The sequence below is a fragment of the Mytilus edulis genome, chromosome 5 (assembly GCF_963676685.1).
Source record: "Mytilus edulis chromosome 5, xbMytEdul2.2, whole genome shotgun sequence".
Classification (NCBI taxonomy): Eukaryota; Metazoa; Mollusca; class Bivalvia; order Mytilida; family Mytilidae; genus Mytilus; species Mytilus edulis.
Genome location: NC_092348.1, coordinates 37185886 through 37199787, shown reverse-complemented (window position 1 = coordinate 37199787; position 13902 = coordinate 37185886). Strand labels below are relative to the sequence as shown.

General features: G+C 31.7%; 1 protein-coding gene across 1 annotated transcript in view; it reads left to right on the top strand.

Moving 5' to 3' along the window:
• Positions 1 to 2177: 2177 nt before the first annotated feature.
• Positions 2178 to 13902, top strand: part of LOC139523585 (DNA repair-scaffolding protein-like) — a gene marked incomplete at its 5' end in the record, with an annotated part of 35133 nt that continues 23408 nt past the window's right edge. Inside the window, 6 exon segments of the mRNA XM_071317711.1 lie at positions 2178 to 2424; positions 5889 to 6115; positions 6673 to 6750; positions 9184 to 9392; positions 10522 to 10613; positions 11385 to 11583. Of these exon segments, the coding sequence (XP_071173812.1) occupies positions 2178 to 2424; positions 5889 to 6115; positions 6673 to 6750; positions 9184 to 9392; positions 10522 to 10613; positions 11385 to 11583 (1052 nt within the window).

Here is a 13902-nt window from a genome sequence, read left to right as displayed (position 1 = left end):
ACCTATTTTTATTAAACAGCAAAAACATAGAGAAATGCTCTCTTCAGTTGGACTACCTTCACCAAATTTATTTGTCTTTCTAAGCAATGTTTTTTTTTTGTCTCCATAAAATGAAACAAATATGCATTGGTATGCAACAAAAGAATTACGAGTACAGAATAAAATGAAAACTCAAACAGTTTTGAAAAAATAGGATTGGTACGTGCTTTTGTTTCTTCTTAAAGATACACATACTATTAATTAATATGTAAAACATGACTAACAAAAAGAGAAGAAGATGTTAAATGATTCTGTTGAGAGAAATGGCACAGAAGGTGTTTGCTCTTTGTCAAAAAAAAGAGAAAAAGTAGCCATGAGTAATCTAAGTGTATGTTTGCCGAATTTTTAACTCAATATCAGCTGCTCAATATACTGTCATAAATCAAACAAGTTCGTGCTTGTGTCAATTTATTTAATCCAGTGTTATGTATTTGTACCTATGTATTTCACAATTCTTGTTTTTTGGATATAATTCACAGTCCAAGATTCCTGCCACAAAGTGATTTTAGCAATAAAAAAATCACCGGTTTTCTAATCACAGAAATTTGTGTCATGCATGCCGCGATTTGCGCTCTTGGACACAGCGTTTTACTTGTATCCCGATTATTTCATGCCCTTCTCGTAATCATTCTCTATTCTCGGTAAATTATTTTGTTATGAAGAGCTGCAGAATCATTTTAAATCACTCAAAGAAATACGAAAATAGAAATTTAAAACAGGAAGTTTTGAAGGAAACGAAATTTTTTGACGGTTACCGGAAACGGAAATGAACAATATCCGGAAACCGTAAATTACTAAAAATAAAAAAAATCGGGGCGGGACGATTTCAGAGGGGCGGGCAGGGATGAAAATCTATCAATTAATTTTAATTGGCCTAATAATATTAATAATAGAAAGCTTTGTCACTGTTGGTTTATTATATACAGTGGAGTCCCCGGTGTCCGCGCGGCCCGTGATATCGCGCATCAGCTGATTTCGTCATATCAACACAGTAACACATACAAAATCGTTCTTGTTAGTGTTCTGAGCCTTCAGTTCCAAAGAGATAGAAAAGAATAAAATTGATATGTTCAAGAATTAATTAATAACTGCAAACCTGTCATTTACAATATTTGGCCAATTTCCATTAAAAAAATTACATCATCAGATAAAATTTGTTTTATTTTAAGTCAAATTAATATCAGATTGAAATAATTTTTGCTCTTCATCCAGATCCTTGGAAGTGTGTTTCGTTGGTACAAACTCAGCTATATTTCGTAGTATAAAATAATTCCTTTATTCCAAATAAGCAATTTTTAGAAGGCATGCGCAAAATCACCGGACATTAGAGGAACTCTCAAAACAGGAGTTTCCCTAATTTTGGACACACATAACACAAAATCTAGAGGATGAAACCGTACAAACAGAAGATTTTATGAAATAAAAGTATGTTATGAATGTGTTCACACAAAATTATCCAATTATTGGTTTTATCGGTTGAATAAAGTGAAGTCATAAGTCATAGGTGCGCAGATACACCGGACTGCATAGTAATTTGACTTATGGAATAAATTTAATTTAAGTTTCCATTCCCAATAACACCACATTTACCAAAACTACAGACAAGCTTTGTTTTAATGCACTGATAGGGCAAATCCAACAAAATCATGAAAATGGACTGGTTGAAACATTAGGAATACTTGCGCTTTCTGTTTCTGTTCTCCATCCGTGTTAACTAGAAGCCCATAGCAAGTCTGCAACTTTTATAAAAGCTATAAAAGCCTGATTTGACCAATATTGATTAACTGCAAGTGAGCATTCATCCCGCATGGTCATGATTTTTATACAGCAGTGTCTGCATGTATGCAGGGACGAGTAGTCGAATTGGCATTCGTATGCTACGCATACCTGCATTTCTTTTTATAATAAAATGCCATTGGACCTGTTAGAATAAGTTTATTTAAAGGATCTACTCCAATCGTATCTAAATATCTAAATAATACACAATAAAATTTACGATGTGTTATTGAGTTTGTTAAATTGAATTAACAAATCTGCTGAAAGGTAGAAATTTTCATTACAATGGTCTATAACATGTATAATACTTACTGTAATCATAAGGATCTTGTGTTCTTTTACATTTCTATTTCTATTTCTAGCTTGATTATTCCGGGAAGAAAATATATCATGACCAAAAATTAACAACAAAAACCAACATTTTTAAAAATAGCAATGTAACAAAGACCAGTAAAGTTTCAGAATGGCAGAGAGCTACAGAAGGGTTCTCTGGATTTACAGAATGTGACAATAGTAGGCCAACCAAAAGGAGAAGTTTGCCTGCAAGACAACCCCAGAAATATAGAATATGCATGCCTTGTGATTCAGAATCAGAGGCAGAGTTAGAAGGTAAAGTTTACTTTACATAACAAATCATTTATGTGCATTTCATGTAACTGGTCATGATCAGCTGTCTTAAATCTTTGTTGAGGGCAGAGATGCAAACAGTTTTTTTTTCCTGTCAGACAATGGGGCCTACAGGGTATCAAGTTTTGCCAGACCCATCAAATTTCTGCCAGACCCATATTTTCACTCAAAAATCAAATGAAATTATGCTATTGAACAAACGTTAATTTTGATTTTGTTGATATTATTATTATTTTAAAATAACCTGTGATTCATAACAATTGTAGTTTATTGAATAATACATTACATAATTACATAATATTGATCTGATTAAAAGTTATTCTTCACAAGAGTACTTGGAAACAAGATAGTCATTGGTAGTTTCATTCTGTTCAAATTCAAAATCTGACTCATAGTCGTACAAAGACCGCTTTACAGCTTTATCAACTTGAATAGGTGACTGGTTTGGTCTTTTACCGGGTTTCGACCCACTTACAAATTTTATCGGCCATGACATATTTCCTGAACTTATCAACTATGCTTAATAGACCTCCTTCCTAGAGAGCGAATTTCTAAAACAAAAAACATGACGGAAATAAGGAGAATTGTTCGGGGCGAGATGGACAAGGTACGAAAGACTATTACTGGGCGGAAATACTGGTTCCCGGAGTTAGAAAATGCGGGGGAACAGGACATTTACTTTTATTAAAGATGATCGCAATTTTATAAACAAAATACTCTGCCGGGGCCGACGGGGATTTCAGTTTTGGCGGACCCAAGCGGACTTAAATATTGCCGGCCATCAGGTCCTGCACAGCTACGAGTTTTGCCGGACCTGCATAAATTCTGCCCCTTAGGTCCGACGGGTCCGACGATTAGTTGCATCTCTGTGAGGGCTTTTCATTTTTTTTTATTTAGCTGACCCTTTAAGTTTATATTATGATTTATTCACTTACTTTTCACATTAATTAGCATTTGTGTTCTAAAACCTGACATTATTTCAATGGCTCCTATAAAAATAAGAAGATGAGATATGATTATAAATGAGACAACACTCTTCTAGAGACCAAATGACATAGACATAGGTTTATACATATAGTAATATAATTAGACCTTTTTCTAAGACAATGTAAGAATATTGGTAAAAAATGAAGGATTTATAATTATGAGCCAGGAGTACATGATGAGTACTTGAAGGATATTATTGCATACATGTTTGTCATCCGAATACTTTTTGTTTTCGCACTCTAACTTTAGTAAAAGTGAATAGAAATCTATGAAATTTTAACACAAGGTTTATGACCACAAAAGGAAGGTTGAGATTGATTTTGGGAGTTTTGGTCCCAACATTTTAGGAATTAGGGGCCAAAAAGGGCCCAAATAAGCATTTTCTTGGTTTTCAGACTATAACTTTATTTTAAGTAAATAGAAATCTATGAAATTTTGACACAAGGTTTATGACCACAAAAGAAAGGTTGGGATTGATTTTGGGAGTTTTGGTTCTAACAGTTTAGGAATTGGGGGCAAAAGAAGGGCCCAAATAAGCATTATTCTTGATTTTCGCACAATAACTTTAGTATAAGCAAAAAGAAATCAATGAAATTTAACACAAGGTTAATGACCACAAAAGAAAGGTTGGGATTGATTTTGGGAAGTGAGGTCCCAACAGTTTAGGAATTAGGGGCCAAAAAGGGGCCCAAATAAGCATTATTCTTGGTTTTCGCACCATAACTTTAGTATAAGTAAATAGAAATCTATGAAATTTATACACAAGGTTTATGACCATAAAAAGAAGGTTGGGTTTGATTTTGGGAGTTTTGGTCCCAACAGTTTAGGAATAAGGGGCACAAAGGGTCCAAAATTGAACTTTGTTTGATTTCATCAAAAATTGAATAATTGGGGTTCTTTGAGTTTGATATGCCGAATCTAACTGTGTATGTAGATTCTTATTTTTTGGTCCCGTTTTCAAATTGGTCTACATTAAGGTCCAAAGGGTCCAAAATTAAACTTAGTTTGATTTTAACAAAAATTGAATCCTTGGGGTTCTTTGATATGCTGAATCTCAAAATGTACTTAAATTTTTGATTATTGGCCCAGTTTTCAAGTTGGTCCAAATCGGGGTCCAAAATTTAACTTGTTTGATCATGTTGATTTCTTCAAAAATTGGTTAATTGGGATTCTTTGATATGCCAAATCTAACTGTGTATGTAGATTCTTAATTTTTGGTCCAGTTTTCAAATTGGTCTACATTAAAGTCCAAAGGGTCAAAAATATTAAACTAAGTTTGATTTAACAAAATTGAATTCTTGGGCTTTTTTGATATGCTGAATCTAAACATGTACTTAGATTTTTGATTATGGGCCCAGTTTTCAAGTTGGTTCAAATCAGGATCCAAAATTATTTTATTAAGTATTGTGCAATAGCAAGAAATTTTCAATTGCACAGTATTCAGCAATAGCAAGAAATCTTCAATTGCACAGTATTGTGCAATAGCAAGAAATTTTCAATTGCACAGTATTGTGCAATAGCAAAACATCTTCAATTGCACAGTATTGTGCAATAGCAAATATTTTCAATTGCACAGTATTGCGCAATAGCAAGAAATATCTAATTGCACAATATTGTGCAATAGCAAGAAATTTTAATTGGAGTTATCTTTCTTTGTCCAGAATAGTAGTTGAATCAACTTAAATCATTGTTTTATACAATATACAATGTATATTCACTTTTACTACCAACTGATAAATTAAAACAATCTTTACCATTCAGTGATAACAAGCACTTTATTTTACATTTTAATATTTCATGATGTATTTAAATGAGTAGTTATTGTTGCAAACTCCATTAGAAATTTGGATTGCGATCAGTTTTGGAAAAAGGGAAAGGGGGATGTGAAAAAAAATGGGGGAGGGGGGGGGGGGGGGTAAATTTTTCTCATTTCAGATTTCATAAATAAAAAGAAAATTTCTTCAAACATTTTTTTGAGAGGATTAATATTCATCAGCATAGTGAATTGCTCAAAGGCAAAAAAAATATTTTAAGTTCATTAGACCACATTCATTCTGTGTCAGAAACCTATGCTGTGTCAACTATTTAATCACAATCCAAATTTAGAGCTGAATCCAGCCTGAAAGTTGTGTCCATACTTGCCCAAACCGTTCAGGGTTCAACCTCTGCGGTCGTATAAAGCTGCACCCTGCGGAGCATCTGGTTGCTAATCTGATATTCAAATATGATGGACATTGTGTATGTTATTCTACTCTGATACATATTTTAGGGAAATGGTATGCTCCTTAATGATGTTTTATGGATAGTCATGTTGTTAAAGGGTTTTCATTCTACCATTTCTGATTCCTTCTTCATTATGTATAATACTGTAAATTTTTTATGACAATGATTTTTTTCCAATTGTTTTAAAATATTGTCTTTTACAAATTTATCTTGAATGAAGCAGTTTGTTGTTGCAGTTGAAAATACCATTAAATGGAGTTCAAGTGAAGATGATTTATCACCCGTATCAGATAAAGAAGAAAACTCAAGATTAATTAAAAAAGAATCAAAATGTCAGACTACTGAAAAAAAGAAGATAAAGGAAACAGACATGCCACAGCAGAGTAAAATAGATTTTGAAAACAGTGATAATGAAAGTGAGGCTGAAGGCAGTTTAAAATTTAGCTGTAAGATCTCAGCACAGGTATACAATTAATTTGTATTCTATAACATTTAAAAACAATACCATTTATATTATGTAAAATAAATTGTGTAGGGCTAGCAATTTTCTTCCTTGGAGAGTAGGTTAAATATATCATAAATTAGAAAGGTCAAATGAATAAATAATAAAAAAAATAATTAAAGTTTCCTTTTTGCTCACTTCAGAATTTTTTCTTTTTATGTAGTTGGTTAGAAAGAAAATGGGTGTTGTAGAAAATTTCTTTGTAAAAAATTATCAAACTAGGCATGCCAGCAGTCTTTTGGTTATTTGTGCTACTGTCTCATGATGTTTATTTAACATATATTCATTCATACATTTTGTACATATGGTGTTATTGGAGAAAGAATTTTAGTTGATGTATATTACACGATAATGTGGTTTTATGCTGGGGATAGATATTTCAAATTCATACAGTCGGATGAAAAAGCCTGCTATCAAGGACTTGACATTTCTGTATACTCTTTTACACCATAGTTTCTTCTACAATTTAGTCTGAATCTGAAGTGGATTTAGATTTGTTTTTTTCAATTTTGATTTAGAATGAAGCAGACTTGATTGAAGATGCAGATTCAAGATCTTCTTTTACACTGAGTGGATCTAACACAAAGTCAGATAAGGTAATGGTTTCAATATAAGTATGCACATTATAGTTATTATAAAATATTGTTTATTATAATCAACAGGAGGGAATGATCAGCTTAGACAACCAGTACCCCACCCTGTTCCTGCATTTTGCAAAATGCATACCTTTCATAAATTTTTGGAACATACAACAGACCTGAAGCTGTGTCAAATCTATTTCATGGAGAGTTATCAACATTTGAAAATATCTGATGCATTTATAAAATTATTATTCTGACTTTTGTCCTTTAAAACTTTCTGACAACTTATCGGAGGGTGTGTAAATATTGACATGTGTGTGTAATATGTCTCTTTGCAAAAGCTTTTATGTAAAATACATTTACATGTTGATTGGAATATAAGGAATTTTTACAATACTATATACAATTCAGATTAAGATCTATTACCAGGAGAAACTTCTGATCTGTGTTTTTGAAGAATAGGTACAAATATGTTATGTTTAATATCGATAATGTTGGTAGACATTGGGTACCTCTTCATTCCAAAATAAATTTCTCGCGATAAAATTGTACACTTAATAATTTTACACCATAATGGAGGGGGGGGGGGGGTGTCATCATGATTCACAAAATGTTCTATTAGCTGATTAGTTCAAAGGAAATAAAACCGTGAAGGATACAAATAACTCAAAAAATATAGCCCCTCACAAGTCAGTAGGTAATTGACATCTATTTGTTATCTCCCCTTAATTCTTGTAGAAAGGAAAACACATAAAAAAAGCCTTACTTAAAGTTAAACTGTTAAAAGAAAATTTATAAAGAATTTTAACTACTATTTTAAATGTTTAAGTTCATGTATTTAATCAATTACTGTGATATCGATGCCAGACTTTGCTTATATGGACTTTTATTTATAGCATTTAATTGAAAACATAAATTCAATATTGGCCTAATGAGAAACTTGCATGCAGCTCTCTATCTATTATAGTATTATTTGTTGACATAGAACACCCAGTGTTCCTAATATCTATCATCAATTAAAAAAATCATTCTGACTGAAAATTTTCTTTCTCAGCACAGTAGAGTGATATGAAAAACTAATGCTAGAAACTAAGGACGCATTTGCTCATTGATAATGAAATTACTAAAGTTGTCATAGGTAAAATAGGGATACTCAATTACTTTTCTCACTTTCCCTATACCTGCTGAAGCGAGAAAGAATCTATTTGAGATGATCAAAGATAATCTATAATCACACTCTTACATGCTGTAATCTTTGTTGAAACCAGGTCAGAAGGCTTAGCTGGTACAAATATCTATAAATATTCATTTGTGTACTTTCATTTGAGAAATCATATTTGTTTTTTGCCATTCAATAAGATGTGTAAAAGTGTTGACCAAAGCACATTTTTATCCCCCATTTATGGGCATTATGTTTTCTGGTCTGTGCATCTGTTCGTTTGTCCATTTGTCTGCCTGTCCCCTTTCAGGTTAAAGTTTTTGGTCCAGGTAGTTTTTGATGAAGTTGAAGTCCAATCAACTTCAAACTTAGTACACATGTTCCCTATGGTATGATCTTTCTAATTTAAATACCAAATTAAGAGATATTCCCCCATTTTCACAGTCCACTGAACATAGAAAATGATAGTGTGAATGGGTCATCTTAATACTATACAAGATTTGTTTTTTAAATGGAATGTCGTATTCATTCCCCTCTTATTTTTAAGGGAAATCCTGTGGTTAAATCTAGATATATTCAAGCCCCCATGAATTATTTCGATTCTAATAGGACAAATACAGCAATTCTTTTGGATCGAAGCGCTCTAGGTGGAGGCAAATATTTGCCATTCCAATAAATTAACACATGATTGGCATAAAAGAACGTAGCAAACAGGATAAGTGACATGCTCAAACTATTTACAATAACGTATTTAGATAGATTTGGATGAATTTTAATGATTATTTACTTATATGTCTTCTATGTATAAAAAAATGGGTTTATAACACATTTATCATCGTTTGTTTACGTTTCCTTGTTGTGATGATTTTGGGAATCAGAAGCATGTATTGTCCCGTAAAATGCTTAAATTATTACGTCATCATTCTATGACGTCGAGTACTTCATTCATAAAAAAACATATGACGTGGGAGAACGATCGGAACAGCCAATGCAATATATTCATATTTTACCACGGGTGTGTATTCAAAGCGTTTGAAGGATGTCATGTTAAAATGGTTGATTAAAGTCCAGTGGCAAATATTTGATTCATGTTTAATACTAACATAATAAAGATCAATTGGCAGGAAAATAAAGTATGAAATAGTAAAACAAATAAAAAAACATAGAATTATAGAAACAATGATCTGACCTCCCCCCCACTCCAAAAAAAAAAAAGATTTTGCCTTTTGCACCGTGTTGGTGCTTTGTAAATATTAATTATCAATTGATGGCATTTTTCCTTTTTCTAGAATTCAGATATTCAAGATAGCATTGAAAGTATTGAAATTCCTACTAGCACTGAAGCATCAGCAACATCCATTAGTCCCAGCCAAAAGACAAAAGTAAAAGCCAGTGAATGGCTTAAATCCCTTGATATGAAAACCCCAACAAAGCAATCTCCTAGCCCTAAAGTATTGTTAAAGGAAGATTCTGCCAAAAAGAAAAAGAAATTTACAAGGTACATATTTTTATGTGTAAGTGGATAAATTAGTTTCACTGTGTGCTTATTTATTCCTCATTAGCTAGAGGTAAAGGTAGAGGGTTTAGATTTTACAAAACATGCTAAACCCAGCCACTTTTTTTGCGCCTGTCCATAGTCTGGAACCTTAAGCCCCGAGGGTATCACCAGCCCAGTAGCCAGTACTTCGGTACTGGCATGAACATACAGATTTTTTGTGTTATTAAAATTTGCTGTTACAAAATATTAGAAATTATTATAAATTAAGGAATGTATCTCCCTCATGCAAAGCTCTGATTCCTTTCATGGATTTGGCTATACTTTTTGGACCTTTTGGATTATAGCTCTTCATCTTTTATATAAGCTTTGGATTTCAAATATTTTGGACACGAGCATCACTGAAGATACATGTATTGTCGAAATGCGCATCTGGTGCAAGAAAATTGGTACCGTTAATTTTATTACTACCACTGGGTCGATGCCTCTGCTGGTGGACTATTAGTCCCCGAGGGTATCACCAGCCCAGTAGCCAGTACTTCGGTACTGGCATGAACATACAGATTTTTTGTGTTATTAAAATTTGCTGTTACAAAATATTAGAAATTATTATAAATTAAGGAATGTATCTCCCTCATGCAAAGCTCTGATTCCTTTCATGGATTTGGCTATACTTTTTGGACCTTTTGGATTATAGCTCTTCATCTTTTATATAAGCTTTGGATTTCAAATATTTTGGACACGAGCATCACTGAAGAGACATGTATTGTCGAAATGCGCATCTGGTGCAAGAAAATTGGTACCGTTAATTTTATTAAGCCTCTATCTATAGTTTTGTCTGTTGTTTTTTTAATTATGAATCATTCAAAGAGTTTAGTGTGGTTCATTACACTGAACTAGTATATATTATTGTTTAGGGACCATCTGAAGGCATAACTCTGGATGCAGAATTTTCTCTGTTAAAATATTCATCAATCCCATGTTTGTTCAATGTTGAAAATGTTGGATCATGAATTCATGGTTCCTTATTCAATGATGAAATTTGACTTCATAGAGAGTGAAATCCACAAAGTCAATATTGCTAGATAATACCGGTAGTAGTTTTGTAATATATAATATAATTTAATTACAGAAATGGTCTAGCTGACCAGTTATATAAGTTACAAATTAGAGAACGATCAGCTGTTAGAGTGTGGAACCATCAGACTGTTACAGAAGAAAAAGGTAATATAAAATCATATGTATGTACAACAATAATTATTATACCCCTGCTTCAAAAAAGTGGGGGGTTATTTTTTAACCTCTGTCTGGCTGTCTGTCTGTCCACACATCTGTCCGTCCATCCACCTGTCAGTCCTTCGGTCTGACCCATGAATATTTTCATCGCATCTTTTTCAGCAACTTTATTACAAGGATTTTTGAAATTTAGTTTACAAGTTTATATAAGTCAACTTTACTGTGTGATGTGTTTTCAGATTCCTCTCTCAACAACTTCCTACATTGTTGTATTTACAGAACACTGGTGTCATTTAACACATGACATCCAAGTTGAAAATTTATGTCAAATTTTTCTCATGAATTACATTCTGATATTTGGTTTCAGGGTTTATATAATTCAGGTTTACTGTGTTATGTGTTTTCAGATTCATACTCAACAACTTCCTCAGTTTACTGAACACTTACATAATTTGACACATGACATCCAAATAAAACAGTTTTGTAACATTTTTCTCAGGAAGGTTAACTAACTGTGTAAAGGCCAAAATGATCATATTCGAAGATTCTCATCTCTACTTTTTTATTTTTCAAATTTTAGAAAAGAATAATTCGAATTCTAGCAATTTTCCATTTGAATAGACTTTTATTTATTTTTAACCAAAAATGATAAAAAAGTAAAAACAAAACCACTCACACACCCCAGTTGAAAATATATTGTGACTCTATTTTGGTATAGAATTGTACACAAGTATTTATTTATTTATTTTGATTTGACAGTGTCTTCCAAGTCAGTAGTTGTTAAAGTCCTGGACTATGAAATGCTGTATTCTTTACAGTTAGCTAAATGTCAAGAGCTAATAAAGACAGAAGGGAACAGCATTGGAGAGGAGAAGGAGTTTTATGTTCTATTCACATCAGAAATGGCGGAAGAAATGAAGATTTCTATTGGAACCATTGTTAGAATTTGTCCTCCTTGGTAAGATTGGGTATTAAATATTTGGATAAAAAAAAAATGAAAAGAATTGAAAACCAATTGTTTGTAGAACAGTTGAAGATCTGAAATGCAAATATCTTGATAGGAAAATATTAACTTTTGGTCATTGTTAGATGACAGCTTAGTTCTTTATCGTGATTTAAAACAAAATATAGCTTTTAATTAATTTTGCTTGAAATAAGGGAGATAAGTTGCTACTTCTGGTTTCATAGATTTCTTCACACTGGTTTTAATAACATGGTAGCAGGTTCTTTTAAATAAAATTAGTGTAACAAATGGCTATACCTCCAGCTAAAATGTTCAAGAAGTCATATTCACCTTGGTTACAAAATATCAATGGGTCAGTTATTTATGAAACATCTTTTTATTATATTTTTTACATGTTGTATGTCTTTTTACATAAATAAATGGTTTTAAGTGTGATTTTGCCATAAGATTTATTTATACCTCACAATTTTTATGAGACTTCAGTTTAAAATAAAATAAGACATATAATTAGGGTTGTTTTTGAAATCCCAGCTGCTTGTCTGTAACACAAATCCCATATTTTTCACTTGATCTTTGACGGATATAATTTAATTATTTTCTTTTTCATAAACATTGTTGATATTGTGCCTCGCTTTTCTTTTCTGTTGTTTATAAAACTATTACACACAATTTATTTTAAATGTATTTTCAGTGTCAAACTGCATATATTTTTGTGATGTAAATTTTATTTTATCTCCCCTTAATTCTGTAAGAATGAAAATTGAATTTTAATCCAAATTTTTAATTGCTTTTTCTAAAGTAAAAAGCAGAAAGAGTTCAAAATTATTTCACATTATTTTAATAGTAGAGTTTATCAGTGCCTGTAATACTGATGCAGACTTTGCTAAAATAGATTTTAATTGAAACCATACAATTGTGAACCATGCATTTAAATTTTGTTAAATTTGAAACCTATGACTGTCTATCTGTTAAATGAGAACACTCTAAAGTGTTTATAATTAGTATAATCTGTCAACCTTTATTCAAAAGTGTGAATAAAGTTTGTCACCATATATTGTAATCCCGACTCAATTTTCTCCGTATTTCGAAGATTTTCCTCACTGATACCATTGACTGCTGCTACATTAAAATATAACTTAATATGATTGATCCTAAGGCAGATTCCATGTAAGAAATGGAAATGCCTGTCAAAATGATTAAATGAATAAAAATAATAATAAAAGTTATTTTAAAGATAATCTGTGAATGTTTTGATGAATAATGATGTTAGATGAAATTATAAAAATAATTTTTGGATATGATTGTTTCTGTTTAAAGTAGAAATGATTAAAACAAGTTGAAAAAATGCAAAAATTTTAATACAATTAACTCCCATTTTTTTTACGCAATGTTAATGTGTCGCAATACTTTATGTTGACACTTGTATACTGGTATTTACTAGTGTAGTCTGGTTATTCAAAGAAAGATCATATACCATTGTATACATAATTAATGTCAAATTTGATTTTTGACCCCAATTTCATGATACAATGTTTTTTATGCAACAAAGATGAATTCTTTCTTCCAATAGATGATCACGATCAGTAATTACATTTTCATCATCATTTAACCCTTCAGCCTAACCTGTCTTAAGTACAGCCCTTAACAGAGAAGTGATCGAATTGATGTTTCTTTACCGTCAAAATTAGCTACGTTATCGACAAACTTAATTGAGTAGTGACCAAACTATTGGTACTTTAACGTTAAAAAGATTGACAATGCTGACAAACTTTCATGTGTCGATAATCAAGTTTAATACCGATAATATTGAAAATAATTCTAATAATATGAAACAAAATATGTCCATGCACCATTTCGATTGGGCGAAAAGTAGTCATTTCTTCAAAGTCAGAACAGAAAAAAAAAAGATTTATGGAAGGACGTCTTGATAGTATTATTTCCTTTACAATTTTACCCAAAACTAAAAGAAATATACTAGTAAACAATTAAAAAGGTGTTTGATAGGAATGAAGTCCTTTATTTTTTCGGACTACAATGTGTACCGTATGTGTGATGGATTTGAAATGTTTTCTCATATGTATACAAAAAAAGGAGGACTGGTATTTGTACTTCTGTTAGAATATGTCTTTCTCCGTTTAACATGCCAAACTTTTTTCTAGTACAGTTTAAACGGGAAAATTGTGTTGAGATTTTTTTTTAATATGACAAAATAACGAGCAAAACTATTTCTTGCAATGGCACACACAGAGAATATTCTTTTCTTGTGTATGATTATATAATTTTTCACATGCCTGAACTCATTGACAATAATGT